At 39.4% G+C, this 20,229-nt stretch overlaps 1 protein-coding gene across 1 annotated transcript in view; it reads right to left on the minus strand.

Annotated features, from left to right (window-relative positions):
* CNTLN (centlein) overlaps positions 1 to 20,229 on the minus strand; it is a 617,317-nt gene that overhangs the window by 71,502 nt on the left and 525,586 nt on the right. Inside the window, exons 16-19 of the mRNA XM_032801780.2 lie at positions 19,024 to 19,565; positions 15,574 to 15,748; positions 10,134 to 10,227; positions 9,206 to 9,426 (exon numbers count right to left, since the gene is read on the minus strand). Of these exons, the coding sequence (XP_032657671.1) occupies positions 9,206 to 9,426; positions 10,134 to 10,227; positions 15,574 to 15,748; positions 19,024 to 19,565 (1,032 nt within the window). The remainder of the gene's footprint in view (positions 1 to 9,205; positions 9,427 to 10,133; positions 10,228 to 15,573; positions 15,749 to 19,023; positions 19,566 to 20,229) is intronic.

A 20,229-nucleotide genomic window follows, 5' to 3' on the forward strand; every position in this document is an offset into this window, starting at 1 on the left:
CTGTGACAATGGTCTTTGGTAGTTTCTCTTCTCATCCATCAGGATCCACTTCATTACAGCAGCACCATTCTTGCCATTACAGTTATGGGTCTGGGAATGTTACTACTCCTGTATAAACCATTGCTATTAGGGGCATTTCTCATCTGCAAAATTCACTCTTTGTGGGCTAATTGTTTTTAAAGAAAATCATTGTTTTAAAATGCTTTTAATACATTTTTGAAAGGCAAATACATGCTTTTTTTTAAATGTAATTTTATTACTGATTGTTCCATAATGTGAACAGCTTTTGTTATTCTGGGAAGTAAACAAAACCAATTAATTTACTTAATAAATTAGACATTGCACATTTGCAGAAAATTTCTGTAATTGAAAATGTCAAGTTTTTTTTTAATGGACTTATGAAAAAACATTTCATAATGGTTCAGAATGAGATTTTAAGGTAATAGGGTCAAAGATCTGATACCAGGAAATGTAAAAATAGGCTTCAGTAAGACAAACTGATTAGGTCGCTAAAACACACTGCTAATGTTAATCATGTTTATAAAAGGCCCCAAATTCAGCAGTTTAAAAGCTTTGCTGAATTGGGGGAAGTCCTAAAACAAGTTTTTACTTAATTCAGAACCATTAGTAGCCATTTGATAACTATTAGTAGTTTGGCTTTTTTGCTTTTTAAAATGCGACCTTAAGAAAAACACAAACTTCAAAAACTCTAATGTAAATAACATTAAGGGTTTGAAGTAAACTCTGAAAGCAAGGAAAAGGTGGTAAGTTGAAAATCCAATATCCAAACTAGGGACAAATTCAGACTTTGGGTAAGTGATGCAGCTCCACTGTAATTAATGGCAGCTGTTTATATGGTGTCCAGATTTGGCCATCAGACTTTAATTAACACCATTGTAACTAAATATTTAAGGAATCTCCAAAACTTGGTGATGTTATACACAGTGTGCATATTGTAACTTAAGCACAATAAGGAGAGTAAAGAAGGGAGTTGTGTTACTGAATTTTCATGTGCACCTTTGAGCTTCTTTGCTACAGTAGAGTGTACAAATAAAAATAAGCAAATATATAAGTAAAGGAAGCCACAAACAGAAGAGAATTATTTTTGAAGTGAGAATCCTTTCTGTACCCTCTCTTATGTTTCCTTCTTCCTATGCTTGAGAAGTTTCACCAAATCAACAACCCTTTGAGAAGCATAATAAGAATCAAACAAAAGAACAGTAAGACCTAGGCAAAGGAAGCTGTGCTTAACTGCAAAGAACACAGAATTGCTCAAGAAAAGCCTGAAGTTTTTTCTAAAATGCTACCACAGGAAATCTTTAGGTTGAATTATGGCAATACCATGCAGAGGCTTTTTTTAAAGATGAAAAACAAAACAGTTACACATCTGGAAGAATATGCTTGAAGAACTGCTTTTCAACCTTTGTGTTGCGCTCCCCAAAGGCATAGTCAGTAGTTGCCTGGTGGGTTGCAAGCTTGTTCCCATTCTCCCAGTCCCTGGTCTTCTGTTGAAATAGATTTGTTCAGCCACTTTGCAACTATTACTATTCAGATGCCAAAGGCAACTCAAAGTATTGCAACTATTCCTGTGACGCCACTTTTTAAGCACTATGGGAATGGGCGCAAAGGATTCTGGGATGCATTTGAGCAAGATGGGATGTGAGCTGGGTCACAGCACTAATAAGATAAGCACTACTGACTTAAATTGGAATTGGATTGTTTTCCTTTGTATCCCACATACTTTTTGTCTGAGTTTTTGCTGTGAAAATGGTACATTTTGCACAACACTAATTGTAATTACTCCTCTATATGTAACAGAAAGTCTTTTAATATGAGCAGACATCTGGTGATAGAAATTTCAATATTGTCATTAGACACAGGGGGTGCAGGAAGAAAACAAGCTTATTCAAAAGAGTTTCCCTGAATTTTGCCAATAATTCTTCCATGATAGTTTTCTAAGGAACTCAGGAAAGATCAGATCCCATCACTTCTACATTAAGCAATAACTCCAGCTGTGATTTCTACACACTGATTGCAAAGCCTAACTACTGTACTTGTGAACAGAAGGTCTTGATTCACTACTTATGGGAGTCCTCAAGAATGCAAACTTTGAGTCTCACATGTGCAGTCACCTTATAGTCATTTTGCAAAAATATGCAGAGATCGTTTTTTGCTGAAAAAAGAATACAATATGAACTCTGCATTGCTACACAGAGTTTATAAAGCTAAAAAGAATAAGTGAATTCAAAATCCAGTATTCCTAATGATAGATCGATTATAGGTCCTGGAGATCAACTGGTGCCAGCCAGTCCTTAGGTTGGATGAACTATAAAATCTTTCTCAAAATGAACATCTGGAACATTTCAATCTTAACTCTAGAGTTGATCTTATACCACTAGATTCCCTTTGTGATTTTGATGAAGTACTACACAAACATCTGTCTGTCTATTAATGAATTTCTTTCTTTAGCTAAATTCAGTCACCAGGGCTATCTTATCCATGTACATGATGCTAATGTTTACAAATGCTGGGATACAACATTTAGTTTCATCCAGTACCACAAATGTGCTATACGTATAGTGTCATTCCAGCCTATAAATATGGCTATTAAGAATTCTGATGCTATTTAAATGATTAATATTTTCCTAAAACTACCCACCATTCTCAGGTTTTCATTTTCATGGGTAATTCCCTTGTGTTTTAGTTCTTCTTTTCCCTTTCTACCTTCAAGAGAAAATGTCAGCAGCCAGTATAACAAAGATATTGGGGTAAAGTACTGAAAACATAATACCATTGTTAGTGGTGGCATGGTAAATGGATGACAGCATTTAAAACAACGTCTGTTACCTTTGCAATACCTTGAGGATTAGCTTCGGGATAACTTTTCTACATAGCACAAAAAATATGTTTTACAAGTCATTTGATCTGTCTGAACCACGTACTCTCTCTAAAACATACATATAACCCTGCAGTGACAGTAGAGGTTTTTTACCTCCTTAATTTTCACTTGGCAGGTAGCCCAAGCCTCTGCTTAAAATGTGGATTTCCCACTTGGTAGCACTTGTATGGCACCTCAACAGTAATTTGTTGTGAGAAAAGGAATGTGAACTGGTTGCTTAGAAGGAAAAAAAACCATGCATGTCTAATACAATTTTTCCTTCAATACCTGCAATACCATGTGTTTGCTCAGAGTGCACCAAACTGAAAGGGGTCCTGTGACTAACAAGTCATTAGTTTGTTTTCCAACTAAATTAGCATGGTGAAAATTGCTTTTATTGAGAGATCAGGCTTTTTCCATCCTGGACTAGTGGAACAAAGTGTTTCCATTAGGGTTATATTAACTGACAAAAAGAACTTTAGAGTTAAGGTTGCCTGGTGATATATTGTGCCCTTCCAGTATGTAGAGTTCACCAAAACTCAAGCTTGTGAAAAGCCAGGAAATGAAGAGATAAGGTACATGCCCACGCAAACCTTAACTCTGACCACTTGGAGCTGGCAAGAAATGCTAGGAATTATCTGCATGCACTTCAGCGCATTCACTGTGTTAGGTGCAGCTGGACTGAATGGTGGAGGAATTAGCTGGAGCAGCTGAAGAGTTCCGACTTTGATATGAGGTGATCAGGTCTGTGTACCTTGGAGGAAGAAGGGGTGAGCTCCTCTGCCTGACCTCAGTAGGTGTGATCAAAGGAAAGAGGTGTATGTGTACCCAGAAAGATCCAGTATGCCTCATTTCAGTTCTGCATTGCATAGACAGTGTCAATAGTGGGTCACAGGAGTCTTCTTGCCCTGGGTATTGTCAGCATTTAGATGGGCATTAAGGTGAAGGGGTTGTGAAAAGGATGAGAAATTTAACAGATGGGGTATTCTTTCTGTTGAGTCGGTGATGTATTTGAGTGTAGGGCAGGTATAGGTGACGCTGTTCAGTGCAAGGCAGAGTGCAAGGATGTGTTATGGCATATGGGGGCATCACTCAAAGAGTCCAGAGTTAAGGTTGTGTGGGGACATATCTTAACTTTTTATTTTTCAGTTTTCAGAAGTTGGAATTTGAAATACTCTGACTCTTTATTTCTTGGTTTTCACAAGTCTGAGTTTTGCTGAACTTGGTATTCTGGAATGGCACAAGATACCACCTGGCAACTGTAACTCTGAATTAACAAAATTTTTGCCATTGCATTTCCTAGTCTTCTCAATAAAAAGAGAAACGTTGCTGGCAGGAGTTCATGGTCATTTAGGCAGTTGTAATTATCATGAAGACAAGCAACTGTGATACTATTGTGGCCAGGTACTGATGATAAACGTAGGGTTTTTCAACAGTAGACCTCAAGGAAGGAAACATCATTATCCTCATAGTACAGATGAGGAAACTGATGCACAGAGAGGTGAAGTGACTTGACTGAAGTCATCCAACAAGCTAGGGCAGAGGTAGGAATAGAGTCCAGGTTTGCAGAGTCCCAGTCCACTGTTTTCACACTAGGCCATACAGTTGCTGTGTGATCCTAAGTACCCCCACCCCCAGTACACTTCATTATAGTGGAATGGGGATACTACCTATGCTCTGAAATGTTTGGAATGTGTAGTTACTCACAGGGCTGGTGAGAAAAATCTCAGACATGGTCTGTCTCCCAAGAAATAGAAATTTTATGGAATTTTCCTCCAGGGCAAATTGGCAGAGACCCTGGGGCTTTTTTGCCTCCCTCTGCAGCGTGGGGCACGGGTCACTTGCTGGAAGATTCTCTGCACCTTGAAGTCTTTAAATCATGATGTGAGGACTTCAGTGGCTCAGACATAGGTTTGACACAGAAGTGGGTGGATGAGATTCTGTGGCCTGTGTTGCCCAGGAGGTCAGACTAGATGATCATAATGGTCCCTTCTGACCTTAAAGTTTATGAGCTTATTACATAGTGTTACAGTAACTTTAACCGGGTCAGAGGAGATTAGTGTGTCTTTTTCGTACACTGTCTTCCACAACATTAAACTGCCCAGCTACCATTTCCAATTCACCTCCCCTTCCTGTCCCATTAAGCCATTAGAAGCTAAGGATATGTCTACACTGCAATGTAAGCCCAGAGTTAGCTGACCCTGGGTTAGAGAACCCAGGAGCTGTTGACACTGATTGTTAACCCTAAGTTAAAATGTTTCTAACCTGGGGCTCTGGCACCCACACTGCAGTATGCAGACCTGAGTCAAACCAGCCACCTCCTAGACTCCCCAGCACCCACCCGAAATGTGGCTCCTTTAGCCCTTTGACTATGGTACACTGTCGAAAACTTGACTGTCCACCCTGCATATTACAGGATGATTGAACCACTTGCCAGTACAGCCTGATGGGGTGTCATTTTGGTCAGTGCACTTCCAACTACTGGAGCCAGTGACATAGAGGAGGCACATTTTGAAGAACTTCTCTTGCTTGTGCTTTCATGCCTGTGTCAAGAAATGGACAGAGCTTTTGTGAGGCACTGGTGGCCATTTTGATGTCTTTTTTCTAACACACCAAAGGCACCTGCCACAGGTCATGATAGAGCAGAAGGAGGAGGAGTACCCAGCCGTGGCAAACTCAGACTGGCTAACACTTCTCAATAAACTCAGTACAGCCTCTGATGCCCTCTATATAGACCAGTACTTCTGGACCACGGCCACAAGCACAGACTAGTGGGATCACCATTGTCATGCAGGCTGGGATAACCAGCAGTGAGTCCAGAACTTTAGCACGAAGAAAGCTGCATTTCTGGAGCTTTCATAAAGACACGTGCATCAGAACACCCCTGCCAGCCCAGATGCAAGTTGCTATAGCTGTCTAGAAGCTGGCTATCTCAGACTGATATCGGTCCATTGCAAACCAATTTGGTATTGGTCAACTGTGGGTTAAGTGGTGGTGGAGATTTCTGAGGCAGTCGAGTGTGCTGTTTACCCCAAGGTGATATTTCTGAAGGGCTGGCTTTGAGAGAATCGAGTTCCCAAACTGTGCTGGGGCCACTGATTGGACTCCTTTGCCCTCCTCAAGGGGTTCTCTCAATCCAAAGCTCTTGGTAACTTTACCCTTTGCGAGGCAGTGTTAGGAAATAGATCAATGGGAACATGGCCCATCCGTCTGATTAAAAATTGGCACAAACCCAAAGTGCTTTTATCCAAAATTACTATTTCCAGCACACACAGATATGCAAATAGTTAGAGCTCCTCAAATCTATGGTTACCCATAATTTGGAAAAGTCTTGAGTGGTCTAACGACAAGGTTCAGGTGGCCAGCCCTCCGCCTGTAACTGACAATTCCAAGAGATGTCCAGTAGGTCAAATCCAAATCACTCACACCTTTTTCCCTTTTTATGCTCAAAATGTCACATAGCTTGTCAATCACCAATAACCGTGTTGCAAGAAGTTTATTAAGCAAGAAGTTTCAAGCCATTAGTTGTTTTTGTTGTTAGTTGTTTTGTTCAAGTCGTGAGTTGTGTTTTTGCGGAGTCTGCAGTATCATGGACCCTGACACACACACACCAGAAGTCAAATATAGATGGACTTCTGATCTTTCCAAAAGTGCAAACTTCAGCAGTTTGAAAGAAGCAAGACAGGATGGCACAGGATGATACTCAATTGTCATGGTCGCTCTCCCTCCTTTCCTGGCCTGCCTACTTATGCTAAGGCTGCAACAAAGGCTTTACAGTTGCTTTTGGCAATAAGCATACTAATCAATATTCCAGTACTTGCCGTAGCCTAGGCATTTTGCTGGGCTGTCAAAATCTCCCCTTACAAGCACAAACCAAAAAGGCTACAAGTTCATTGTTATGGAGGCCTTTGTGGACCACAGAGGGCAATTTATGAATGTCAACATGGGTTGCACTGGAATATTTCATGATGCCAGAGTTTTCCAATGATTAGGAGTCTACATTCATGGACAGGCCGGGACACTATTCCTACCAAATGACTGTCATAAATGGAGTTACTGTCTCCACCGTTATTCTGGGGGATGCTGCATACCTCCTTTTGCCTTGGCTTATGAAACCAGCACCCAGTCAAACTCCTCATAAAACAGGCATGATTTTGACAAGCTGCCCAAATTGCTGTTCTGGTCCTTGGTTTTCCAGTACTCACTCTTGAGCCGCTTATTCCACTCCTTGCACTGTCTGGTAAATTTGCAAAGCTGTCACGTTCTTCGCTATTTGCTAGTATGTGTGGGCATTCCTAGTTTTGCTAGCCTTCCACCAGAGATTTACCGAAATCAGGCTGTGCTCCCATGACCATGAAGCAGCACGCTTTGCAAAAGGCTTTTTCTGTTCAGTCTCCATTGCAAGCACATAAAGCTCTGTGCTTGTCTGCTTACAGCTCAGTGATAAGAAGGGTGAATGTTGATTCAATGAGCTGCTAATGTACACCAAGAGCGGTTGCTTCCATTTTCAATAGAGTAGATTCAAGATTCTTGACAAAGGAAGTGAGCCCATGAGATTATGGGATACTTTTTAGATGTCTCCCAGGACCCAAGTCAAGAGGAGCTACATCTATACTGCAAAGCAATACAGGGCTTGAACCCTGGGTTAAGGATTGACCTGGGCTTAGACACTGCACCACTAAAGGGTATTGGGACCCTGAGTCCGAGCCCTCGGTTAGTGGGATTTGAATGTGGACAGAAGGTAGGTTAGGTCTGAGCCTGACTCTGAGCCAAAGCTTACATTGCAGTGTAAATATTCCCTAAGTATGCACAAAAAAGCTGGTAGAATCTGTGAAATTTAAGAAAAGCTGTTTTTTTTAGGTGAGGGCTATATCTCAGGAACCTCTTGTTCAAATGACCTCAAATTTGAGTCATTAATTCTATCACATATGCCAACTAGGCACAGCAGATTTCAAGACAACCCAGCTACGCATGCAGATTTCAGAGCACTTAGAAGAATCATCATTTACACAGAAAGCTGGTCTTAACCTTAACTATAGCAGACCTAGTGGTCCAGTATAATTTATGCTTATGTCAATAGTGCATTTTTTTCCAGTTTCCTGGCAATACAACATGGACGTCCTTTTATTTGTTTTTCCCGGTTTGCTTTCTTGTGGAGCTCCAAAGTCTGGATCTACATTACCTGTTATATCTACGTTACATGTTACTTTCTGTGAAAATAATACAGTCCATGAAACTCTACATTATGATACTGCTTATGAGGTAGGGAGAGCTCCACTAATCATTAGATATGCCTTTGGACCATCTGTATTTGAACATTTCAAACATACATTTCATAATGCATACACAATTATGCAAAAGGTATAAAAGAAATGAGCTTTTCCCTCCCTCTGGAAATTAGTAGTTCCCCCTATCCCAAACAGTAAAAAGGACTGGTCTTGATACAGTTTTCACCTTATCTGCAAACAGAAAAATTCAGAGAAGATTGGGGAAGGGAGGTAGAGAAGAGAAATTTGATCTCTTTTTTAATGTCTGCCTCCTTCCAGCAAGTCCATCTGTTGCAGCACTGTTATTTTGTAGGCAGGGTATTTTTGTGTGACCATCAAGAGACAATTACTGCAGAAATGTTGAATCAGCTCTATAAAAAGACAGGCCAGTCACCACAGCATGAGTAGCAAGGGGGTCCAGCTGAGGAGTTTTCATATATATTAACATAAAATATATATAAAAAGTGAGAGTGAGGAAAAATGGGAAGGAATAGGAGTATGGATGAAGTGAAGAGAAGGCTAAAGAAGGGGAGGGAAAGCTGGCATTTTGAGGGCGGGGGAATTAACCAAATGGCAGTTTATCTTTCAGTTTGCTAGTTTCCAGTTTCGTAAAACTTGCTCTCTAACTGCCCTCACCTTAGCAGAGAAATCTAGGATTAAAAAAAATGACATAGGGCTGATTCTAGATCCTGACCAAAGAGGACAGAAACAGCACAAGCTGTTCCACTCTGCTCCAGCATCTGAAGCTAATCCGTTATCCCCAAAATCACTGGTGCTGGTACAGGAATGGGAGTGTGGGCAGGGTATCATAGCTAGGGCTCAATGGAATCAAGGCCTCTTTTTTAATAACCATCTGTAGATGGTAACTGACTCAAAACACTTATATAAAATATGCTCATGTGTAACATGTTTAGCAAAAAATGCTCTATCAAAATATTGACCACAACAAGGTAAGAGCATAAATTAAATTCTGACATAATTCCATGGAATTATACAAGAGGTGAATCAGACTTCAGCAATGTGATCTTTCTGTTACATTTTACCACAGAGTCGTCATTACCTGTATTGTTCGTCTGCTGGTTTGAAGTCTTTGATCAGCCAGATGTAATTGAGATGTTAGTTTTTCATTGGCTTCCTTAAATTCTTTGACCGAAGATACTGCTGTCCTTTTTGCATTCTGCAGAACAGCTATCTGCTGCTGCAAAGACTTAATTCGTTCCCGCAATAAAACAGAGCAGCCTGGTTTCTGGACCACAATATTTCTTCTTTTCTCTCTGTTTACTAAACATAAAGTGGCAGGTCACCAAACTGGAAGGTCATGGCATAATTATTAAATTGCTTTTAGTTTTTCATTAGCCTTCCAAAGTGTGGTTCTGTCTGAAAAATGACACTAAAAGCAGCTTGTAGCGTTCCATGTTTATTGTCTCCCAATGACTTCCAGATCAAGCTGGTTCAGGTTACATATAAAGGGTTGTTTTTTTTTCTAACTGCCAGCTCTGCAAATTCAGCCTGGGATTTGGAAGTCAAACCCGATTCCAAGTTTCTCATTGATGCATTACCAACAATAAAGATTCTACAATCAGTGCTTAGTTAAGAGATTTTTTTAAGGTCTGAGCCAGATCAGAATACAGCTTATTCTGTCTAACAGCTATATTGGCTCGCAAGGGCTAAAAGGAATAGAAAGTAGTAAAAACTTATGTTAATCAGTAAAACCAATAGGTTGGAGATAGAAACAAAAATTAGATAAGCTGAGCAAGAAGATGCCATCTTACATAATCACTATTCCGAATAGAACTTTATTAAAATAAAGGACCAAATTTTAAAATATATGTATATACCACATTTCAATAAGCAAATACTAAGACAGGATATAATTGGGTATGTGCACAGTAATGGTTCCTGCATGCAAACACTAGGCATGCAAAAACACCTTGCATATCTTTTTCTTTCTTTCATGATCTGGCCCCAAATGTATCTAAAATTCCTACCTTTGTTTATAACTGATGGATGAGCTGTTATGAGAGGACTGATCTTCCTCCTTTGGGAATGTGATTTTTCAATGTCCTTGTTCTGTGTGTTTCCCTAAATAAAGAAGCACAGAGATTAAGCAGCTTTCTACTTTGACACATCTACTGTTAACACTCCAGAGCTTACTGATTTGTATGGAAATAAAATGTCAGAACTCCCCATCTCAAATAAGCAAAATTAAAATAAATAAAACTATGCAGAAGTGTGGACAAACAGCACTATAGTGAAAAGTACTAGTTTATTTCCTTTCCATAGGGAAGAGGAAAAAACATTTTAAAACTGTAAAGAAGAGCACTGTCCTACAAAGAAAATAATTCTCACAGGATCCCAACTATGGCATAAGCAAGGGGATAAAAGTGTACTGCAACACCACTCTATGATAATATGGGAGATCTATCATTCTAAATAAAATGTACACTGATCATCTTTAGGATGAAAGAGGTTCTAATACTTCAGGACTTACAATATCCCACTTTTCATGACATTTAAGTAACAAGATAATGGCTCAAAGATTCAAATCCTTGCGTACACTTTTGCAGAAGTCCAAATTAGAAATAGCATACAACACCTATGTGCATACACAATCCCCAACTCCTGTGTTTGACTACACCTAAATCAGGTGCATGCACTTTTAAAGATTAGTCCTAGAATATCTCAATATAAAATGATAATTGCTGCTAGACTCTAATCTAAATAGGCTAATAAACTGTTCAATGTGCAGTTGACACAAGTAGAAAGATGAACAATGTTGCTTGCCATATGCGGTAGGAATATAAGTAAGTAATACATGCACAGAAGTGGGTAAAAATATAAATTATTCATTTCTTTGCTTTTAAGTCCTTAATCAGTTCTGAAATAAAGTTTTGTTTTTGGTATTCCCTATGTTTTTTAATTTGTTTTCAAAATATATATAATAATAATGGAGATATACCCATCTCCTAGAACTGGAACGGACCCTGAAGGGTCATCGAGTCCAGCCCCCTGCCTTCACTAGCAGGACTAAGTACTGATTTTGCCCCAGATTCCTAAGTGGCCCTCTCAAGGACTGAACTCACAGCCCTGGGTTTAGCAGGCTAATGCTCAAACCACTGAGCTATCCCTCCCCCCAAAATATTGCAATTTTTCTTCTGTGTAGGTAAAGAACTATATATTTCTTAAATTGTAAATAACCAGAACACAAGTCACAAGATTTAATACAGTGAACAATGATGCTCAATCTAATCTAATAATCTAAAATGCCTCGGTAATTTAGACAGCCATGCATGTATGTGCAGAAGCTCCTTTCAGCCCAAATGATAGGAAAAAGTGCTAAAAAGTCACAGCAAATTAATTGTTAGACTTATGACTAGGATTCTTGGTTCAACAGAAAATATCTAACGCACTAAGTAACAGCTTCCCAACTAAATTACTCTTTGTGCCTTAGTGGTCCCATCTAAAAGAATCTGGCTAATATGGTGAAATTTTTTTACATAGATCTTGAAGTACTTTACAATGGTAGGTAAGCATTGCACCTCCATTTTACATTTGGTCTATGGATAGAGATTTGAAATAACTGTATGAGAGGTGCTGTGGTCTACTAAATACATTTGTCCACTACCACAGAGAACAGAGCTCCCTTTCCAGCTCAGCCATTGGCTTCTTATGTAACCTTAAGCAAAGAATGGTTATTTTCCCTAAAGTATGTCAGCATGGATTCCTGTGAAATCCTAGACATTTCTGAATAGCAATGTCTGTTGGGGCCATGCATGTGCCTGTTTTGTGCTCCCATATGGGGCACAAAGGATGGAGCAGCTGTGACCCTCCATCAGTTCCTTTGCTATTCACAGCCCATGTTAGTGGAGGACTCCAAAGAGCCAGGATTGAGGGTAGGACAAGGGATCAACACTAACTACAACATCTCCGAGAACCACAGTTCCTGTAGGGTAAGTAACCGTTCTTCCTTCTTCAAACATGTGTCATTGTGGATCCCACTGTAGATGACTGGCAAGTATTCACTCTGAATGGTGGGAAGGAGATGCATCAGCTGTATCAGTCAGATATTGAAAAACTGTTTGTCCCAAACTTGGCATTCAGCCTAGCTGCTGTGTTAAGGGCACAATGTTAAATGAAAGTCAGTGAGTTGCTCCATATCAGTGTTTTACAGATCTCAGACACTGGCACATTTCTGAAGAAGACTCAACTAAATGCCTGTGCCCTGGTGGTGCAAGCACACCTGGATATTTGGATGGAGAAGCTCACCAGCTAATTGGTAAGACGTGGAGATGCAGATGTGATCCACTCAGAGAGCTTCTGTGATGCAATGGTTTAGGCATTTCAATGTTCTGGATACAGTCTGAAAGATTTAGTCCTGACAGTGTAACAAATCAAGAGTTTAGAACCCTCCAAAAAGTGTGCAGCTTTCTCTCACCCAGCATCAATGTAGTTTTGGGAAGAGTACTGACAAGTTAACGGAGTGATTTAGGTGGAACTCCAAGACCTAGAGAGGAAGTTAGGGTGTGGTCTCAGAACCAGCTTGTCACTATTAAAGGATGTGCAAGGAGGTCTAGAGTAAGGGCCTGGAGCTTACTGATCATCCAAGCCACGGAAAACAACCTTAAGGATAAGGTGAATGTCTGAGTTTCAAGATAGTGACAGTAAGATCTCAAGTAAGAATGCAATGGACAGGAGGAACAGATCTCCTCCACAGGCAGTGCAGAGGATTACAATGCTCGCAGTGCCATGGTTGGTCTGGGTACCAGCAGGTGCCTTGGTGCTGATGATGGTTCTGGCTTTTCCAGTGGTGTGTCATCGGATATGGGCATCTATGAGAGGGGTCTGATGCTGAATCCGGGGTCAGTATCAGAGGAGTCGTCCTTTGTAGGCTGCTCCTTATCACCAGTCCTCAACACAGTGTGGGACTTGGTGGATTTCTCTCCAGAGGCTTTTCATGGTCTGTCCTTGCATAAAGATCCTGAGGTCCATCTGGAATCTCTGCCTGGGTGTTCAGAGTAGCCCCTCTTAGTGCCGGTCTTCAGTACCAGAGGTGTTGGTGTCTGCTTTGGTACCAGTGTCTGTGATGGTAGTGGAGTCAGCTTTGGTACTGGGGACATCAATGACAGTGCCATTCCAGTTTTTTCTTGGCACCATCTTCTCAACACTGGTCTTCACAGTTGCTAGTCTGCTAGATGGGGCACTGGATAAAGTCAGTTTGTCTGCTGCTACGACTCTGATGCCTCCTTCTTCAGATCCGAAGAGACCTTCATAAATTCCTGTAGGCCATGAACCAAGACATCATGGTTTACCCAGCCTGTCCTGCTTCACCAGAACAGTCCCCATGTACTAGCCAGTTTCACTGAAACTGAGATTTTGTTCAGGTTTCAATAAAACTTTTGTGCTTCTAGTCACTCCAGAGACTGCCTTGGCTAGCTCTTCCATTAGGATCACAGTGAATGGTTCACTCAAGAGAGCCCAGCCATCCCTCAGCCACCCTTCCATTGCATTCCAGCTGCCCTCGAGTTATGGAGGTCAGAAATCCCACCTTCTTCCATACAGAAGGTAAATACATAAAGACTACAGCTGTAGAAGAGTTCAGTTGGGGGCAGCTCCAGTCCAGCAAGAGGAATGTTTTAGCTTTGTGTCCAGGCTTGCGCTAGTAGGCACAAGAAGAGAGGAACAGGAAAGCTGTAGCGGACAAAGGGTGATCAGATCACCAAGGACGAGACTAGGCTGTATAGATTCCTGCCAGCGGAAAGGCTGGCAATCTCCTTGTCAGCCCTGGAAAGCCAGTTTCTGGGGAGCAGTGGCACCCCAGATCCCAGTTTCTCCGGCTCTTGCTCCCCAGTAGGTAAGCTGCTGCAGAGATGGGGAGCCATCTGGGTAGATGGAAATTTTCCAGAAAATCTGTTTTGGTTCTTTTGAAATGGAATTTTTAAAAAATGTGTGTTCCATGGAGAATTTTGCATTTCCAACTTTTTCTTCCAATTTGGAAATCTGAATTTTTCTAAGGATCGGAAAAGTCGGTTTCCACTCAGCTCTGATCAATATCATGGACGTAGTGATAGGGAAAGGAGGGATGGCAGAAATGACAACGTCTCTCAGTTTGTCAACCCTAAGAGTACTACATGATCCGAGGAATTTATAATTTAATACCATAAAGACACGGAGAGATTTTTAAAGGAACCGAATGAGGTAGGTGGGTATCTACCGGTATTTTCAAAAGGGCATAAGCTCCTAACGCCAACTGATTTTGATGGGAGTTAGGTGCATAGGCAGACACTTTCAAAAATCCAGGCACCTATCGGCAAGACAACTACTCCTGGTTATACTGAACATTTTACAATGATATTTCTTAATTTTGAACCAAGATCTACAGTACAAAAAAGATTATTCAAGTTCTGACAATCAGAAAGGTATGTTTACTTCCTTTTGTTCTTCACCACAAAAATAATACTTTAAACCTGATGGGTTTGTTGTAGGTTTATTTTTACATATGTTTATTCCTTTGCTTCTTCAAATTAAATCCAGGGGGGACAAACCAAAAACAAACTGCAGTCAAATATGCTATAAGGACAAAAAGCATAGTTCAACTACTAAATGCAGCCAAGTGGCCTAAAATCCAAACTTCAAGGTTTTGCCTTTGCAATGCCAAAATCAACAATTCTGAATGGTTTAAACTGCACTTCTCAGATCTTGTACATCAATCTTCAAAGCAGATCAAATATCATGTGAGAAACACTACTATGAGGCAATACTAGGGAACAACAGGCTCCTGGATGCCCCAGAAATACTGTTTGATCCATGTTTGCTCCTGCAAAAAGTCAATGGCGCCAGGAGGATAGAAAATCTATTTTTGTCTCCTTATGGGGGCAATCACCTATCACTAACAGTACTCCCTCCAAGCCAGGAAGCTTGAGAACTAAAAAACTTTGTGGGACTTTCACTGTCAAATTAAGTCACTGTCAGAGTGACTATTGGTACCACTGAGAACTTAAACCCAAGTTATACGTCCACAGACAAACAAGAAATGAAATAGCTAACACACCTTCTACTTCAGGATTGCAAACAAGAAGTCAATGATTCTAGGGTAATTTATTTGAAAATACTGATAATTCATAAATTGAAATTGATTGAGATAAAATGTTTGCTAGCCCATATGTTATTGATGAGTCATGTTTTTGTTTAGTTGTGTGAGTACATCTTGTAGGCAATTCTCATCCTAAGAAATTATTCAGCTAGAGAGATACAAAAGGAATAGACTACTGGCTATATGTTCAGCTTCCAATAATGTTTGGTAATGGCTCTACTAGACTGATTAGTTCAGTATGAGGAAACACTGAAGCATTATAACCTATAAAAATATTTACTAAAAATTGCTTATTTGAAAATCATAGGATACATTTTAATGCACAAGTTACACTGTACCTTTTTGTGATATAGTTGGCTCTTGTCTTCTAAACGTGCAAGATTGTGGACCATCTGATTATCTTGTATTTGATATTTTTCCTGTTGATCATTTGTGTCTGTTAGTGAATCAACGTTTTGGACTGTTTTCATAATTATTGATCCCAAGCTTTCAGAAGTTGGTATTTCAGAGTCACTAAAATAGCATATTTGGGGGGGAAATCAATGTCCTTGTTAAAAAGTTGAAATATCTAATAACGGATCACAAAATATACCATGTGATTAGTCACACACATTACAAATGCGAACTGTCTTAAGCACTTTAAAAACAGTTGGTGAACAATGCATAATCTGGAAAATATTAATTTGACTCAATTAATGAATACCTACAAACAACAAATTTGTAACAAGCATTTTGCAAATGAAAAGAAATCTCAGATTCTGCTAATTTCAATTTTTACTCAGTTCTACTTGAACAGCTCCATCTATAGTCTTCTGTAATTACAGTTTAAAAGAGAATGCATGATACTAGTGACAAGTGCTTTTTGTTGTAGACCAGAAAGCTGACATAATCAAAAAGCTGTGCTACAGTATATTGTAAGTCCTGTGACCTGGTTCCAAAGATGTACTGCATTTCATCTTAAAACTAATTGTTATTGAAAACAAAAACAAACAAACAAAGCTAAAAATAACCCCACCCTGCTTATTTTAAGACCCAGTCTGACTGATCGGGCACATGCATGCTGTTTATCACAGAAGATTTGATGCATAACAAATATCTAAAATAAAGGTCAATTTTTGGCAAAGGTCAACAACTTTGACATTGTTAATCTGAGAGATTCAAAAAACAATCCTCATCTGTTATTATGGGTATGTTTGTGTGTCAGTTATCTAAATTATTTGGGGGCAGGAAATACGTAATACTCTGTGTTCTGTAAACTACTGTACTCATTTAATACAAAATAATAATGGCAATATACTTCTTCACTGTTTCACTTGAACTATATTTGCAATGCTGATTAGTTAAATTTGTTAAATTAAGCTTTAGTGAAATATCTAAAGTGCAGCTCTTTAGAGTTTACTGAATCCTTTAACCTTGGTACTTGCCGTTTAGAAATGTTTACTGTACAGATCAATTGCAAATGCTAATACCTGGGTTTTCTTCCAGGTTCTGCAATTAACTTGCTTTGTGACCTAGTGTGCCCTTCTTTTCTATAGTTTCTGCAAGGCTCCTCATCACTTTATTCCAAAGGAAATTTCCACTGTCATTTCAGCTGTTCCTTGAGCTTCTGCAGTACCTTCTGCTGATGATTAAACAGCCACAGTTGGTGGTGTTCACAAGCCCCTGCCTTGAAGTCAGTTCTTCTTACTGCTACAAGATGGGGAGGGGACCTAATTTTTTTCCCCCGAGATTTGCAGTGCATCTGAAAGGACGATCTGGGGCAGAGGCTTACATGCCTTACCAGTTTTCTGCTTGATCACCACCAGCTTTACCACTAGAATTGTGGAAAAGGTGGGGAAATAAAGTCTGAACCATCCATTGGCACAAGATACATTTACTCTATTTTTCCCCCAAAAACCAACAGGATGTTATATGAAGGTGCTGTTCACTTCAGTAGAGTTATAGTGGCAAAAAACTGGTGTATAATGGAGTAGAGAATCAGGCCACTTAACTGGAGGAGCTGCCTCAAACTCAAAAGCAGAGTGTCTAAAAAGATGTGTCTGTATGATGAAAAGCTTCCCCTGATGCATCTATGTGTCTCTCTGACTGTGAAGTGCAGAAAGTAACATAATGTTCTGAAGATGCCGACGTACCACTGAGGGATTTCTAATTGTGTTGATGTTCCTTTGCAGCTGAATGCTTTGAAAGAATGTTCTGTCATCTAGAAAATATAAGACTTGAACCCTGAAACTTAGAACCAGCCTTCAGTAATAATAAACTGTATTTTTACACATGGAAAAGACATAACTAAATAAAGACATTTCTTTCAGTAGATCGTGCATTCTGGGCTATCATTGCCAAGAGCAATCTAGGAAACACTCAGGATACAACTGTCAAAGAGGGTATCTTCTGGTTATTTGGGGCATGTCTTGAAGCCACTGTATTATTTTCCCTTGGTGAACAATATTATGATTAACAAAACTGTTCACAGAAGGCAAAAACTAGCAAAATTAAAAGAAAAAGAAAATACTGCTAATAATAGCAACAACAAAAAACACCAGCTTTAATTGTTTGCATTAAATCAGTACGTCTTCAGTATTAAAATATAAAAAAAAAAAACCAGACCATAATATAAACAAGAATAGCAACAACAATGCTTGGCACTTATGTAGCGCTTTGCAACCATAGCTCTCAAGATTCTCTGCATAGTTGGTTACATATCATTATCCCCATTTTATGCATGGGTAAGCTGAGGAACAGAGAAGTTAAGTGATTTGCTCTGGCTTGCCTACATGAACATTTAATTTCTGGACAGCTGAGGTGCAAACATACCCTGCACTAACTTGCCACTCACTAAGGGTATGTCTACACTACCCGCCGGATCAGCGGGCAGCAATTGATCCAGCAGGGATCGATTTATCGCTTCTAGTCTGGACGGATAAATCGATTCCCGAGCCCTCTCCCTTCTGCCCAAGGTGGAATTAGAACTTGCTTCTCTATTGTCTTTTGGGAACAAGAGAACTAAAAATGAGAGGCTATGCGGCATTTTATATTCATTTGCCCTTGTGGCTTACAGCTGCCTCTTCAAGTGTGTGTGGGGAGACAGACGGAAGAAGAGGCAAGAATTCTAAACATTTAAGAGTTTTGTCAGTGCTATTTGCTGGGGGGCTTGTGACTCAAGATTGGGGATATGTGCAGCAATACTTACTTTTAAAGAACTAATTTTTCACCACCATTCAATTAAAGTTAGTACAATGACTGTGCATAAAACATACATGAAATAATTAGTGTAGATGGTTCTTAATTTAAAGGATGTTAAACAGCTTGTAGACATCTGCTAGCAAGCTGAAATGGGTCATTCAAAATTTATCTAACTAAATTAAGGGGAAAAAATGTTTCTCCTCCCGGGTCGGCATGTCACAAGATAACTAAACCGACTTAGTAGGCTTGCCTGGGAATCCTTAGCTGTCAGTGGTGAATATGCAAAGGGCCAGCAAATTAAATCAACCTGCCAAACTGTCAATTTCAAGCCTCATGACTGCATGAAAATAGCATCACTGGAAGAAATCAAGCATTGCCTTCTTTTGGGTTTCCTGGCACCTATTCAAATACTCATGCAGTTGTGGCTAATTTTGCATGCAAATTTCAGTCAATAAGCTCAGAACAAGACCTCCCAAGATATTTCAAAAGATCTGACAGTATTTTTTCTGAATACCAAATCGACAGTAGTTGAAATTCAATCTCCATTTGCTAGTGCTTTACATATGCACGGTGTCCCCTCTACAGAGCTAAGTTAATGAGAGTCGTACCTGCTTTCACTCATATCCTCCCAGCCATCCTTATTGAAGTTCTCAAATACATTGCTCATAACCTTGATAGACTGATTGAGAAAAGCTTGGTGACGTCCCAGAGAGCTTTTTTTCTTGGCTGCTTTTAATTTAACCTTGGTTCCTGCTGTCTTACAATTACATTGCCCATGGGTTGCTCCTACAGTGGCTATGGTGCCCACTGCTTTGGCTTTGTCCAGTGAATTTTTCAACTGCTGCACCTCACAGAGCAGATCTTCATTTTCATTTCTCAACCTGTTCGCTTCTGCCACTTGCCTCTTCAGAGAGGTAACTTCTCTCTCCAGCTCATCAAAAACTAACTGAAGATCTGCTTTGTCTTTCTTTATTTCTCGAAGCTTCTTCAGTAGCTTCTCTAACTCTCTCTCTTTTGTGTCTGCATCTTCTTTGTAACATTTTATAGATGCTTTCAGATCATTTTTGTCTTTAGTTAACTGTTTGTTTACTTCTTTCAGCTTCTTTGATTCCCTTTCAAGAGCTCTAAATCTCTTTTCCAACTGGCACACCTAACAAAATTGAGTTTTAGAGTGAACATTATACTTTGCTTTTAAACTTTTAAATAGCACAAAATCAAACTGTTATATCTAAAATTACATTTATTTTATGAAAATAAAATTACATTTAGCACAAGGACAAAAGTAATCTAAAGTGCCTAATTCAAAAATAATTCTAAGGCAGTGTAGATGAATACATTCTAACGGCAATAATACATCTGTTGAGCAAAGGGCAGATGGTAAAAGGAGTTAAAATTCCAGACAAAGTGACACAGAAGTCTAAGTATGCCAATAAACCTTGCTGATGCATTCCGAGATCATTACTGATTTGGTTATACATGCTAATTTAACTTGCACAAAATTTTCAAAAAAAAACCCTGTATACAAAACAAACAGTTTTGCACAAGGTATTTAAATAATCAAACTCTTTGATGTACTTATTTAAAAACATTAAATATATCCTTTCAAAATCAGCCAGAAATTTTAATAAAAGTTTAGGGACTTTAGAATATGAAGACTAGGAACTTTTCTATTCGCAGTATAGGAAAATCCAGACCATCCCAGTGAAATCTCTTTACAAGCTTGCCAAACACTATTTGAGAAAGCATTTTTATTCATACCTAAAGACTTGCTATGTCCAAATGATGCATATGTTTTGTTGCTGATGTATTATACT

Source organism: Chelonoidis abingdonii, chromosome 6 (genome assembly GCF_003597395.2).
Source record: "Chelonoidis abingdonii isolate Lonesome George chromosome 6, CheloAbing_2.0, whole genome shotgun sequence".
In the NCBI taxonomy this organism is placed as follows: Eukaryota; Metazoa; Chordata; order Testudines; family Testudinidae; genus Chelonoidis; species Chelonoidis abingdonii.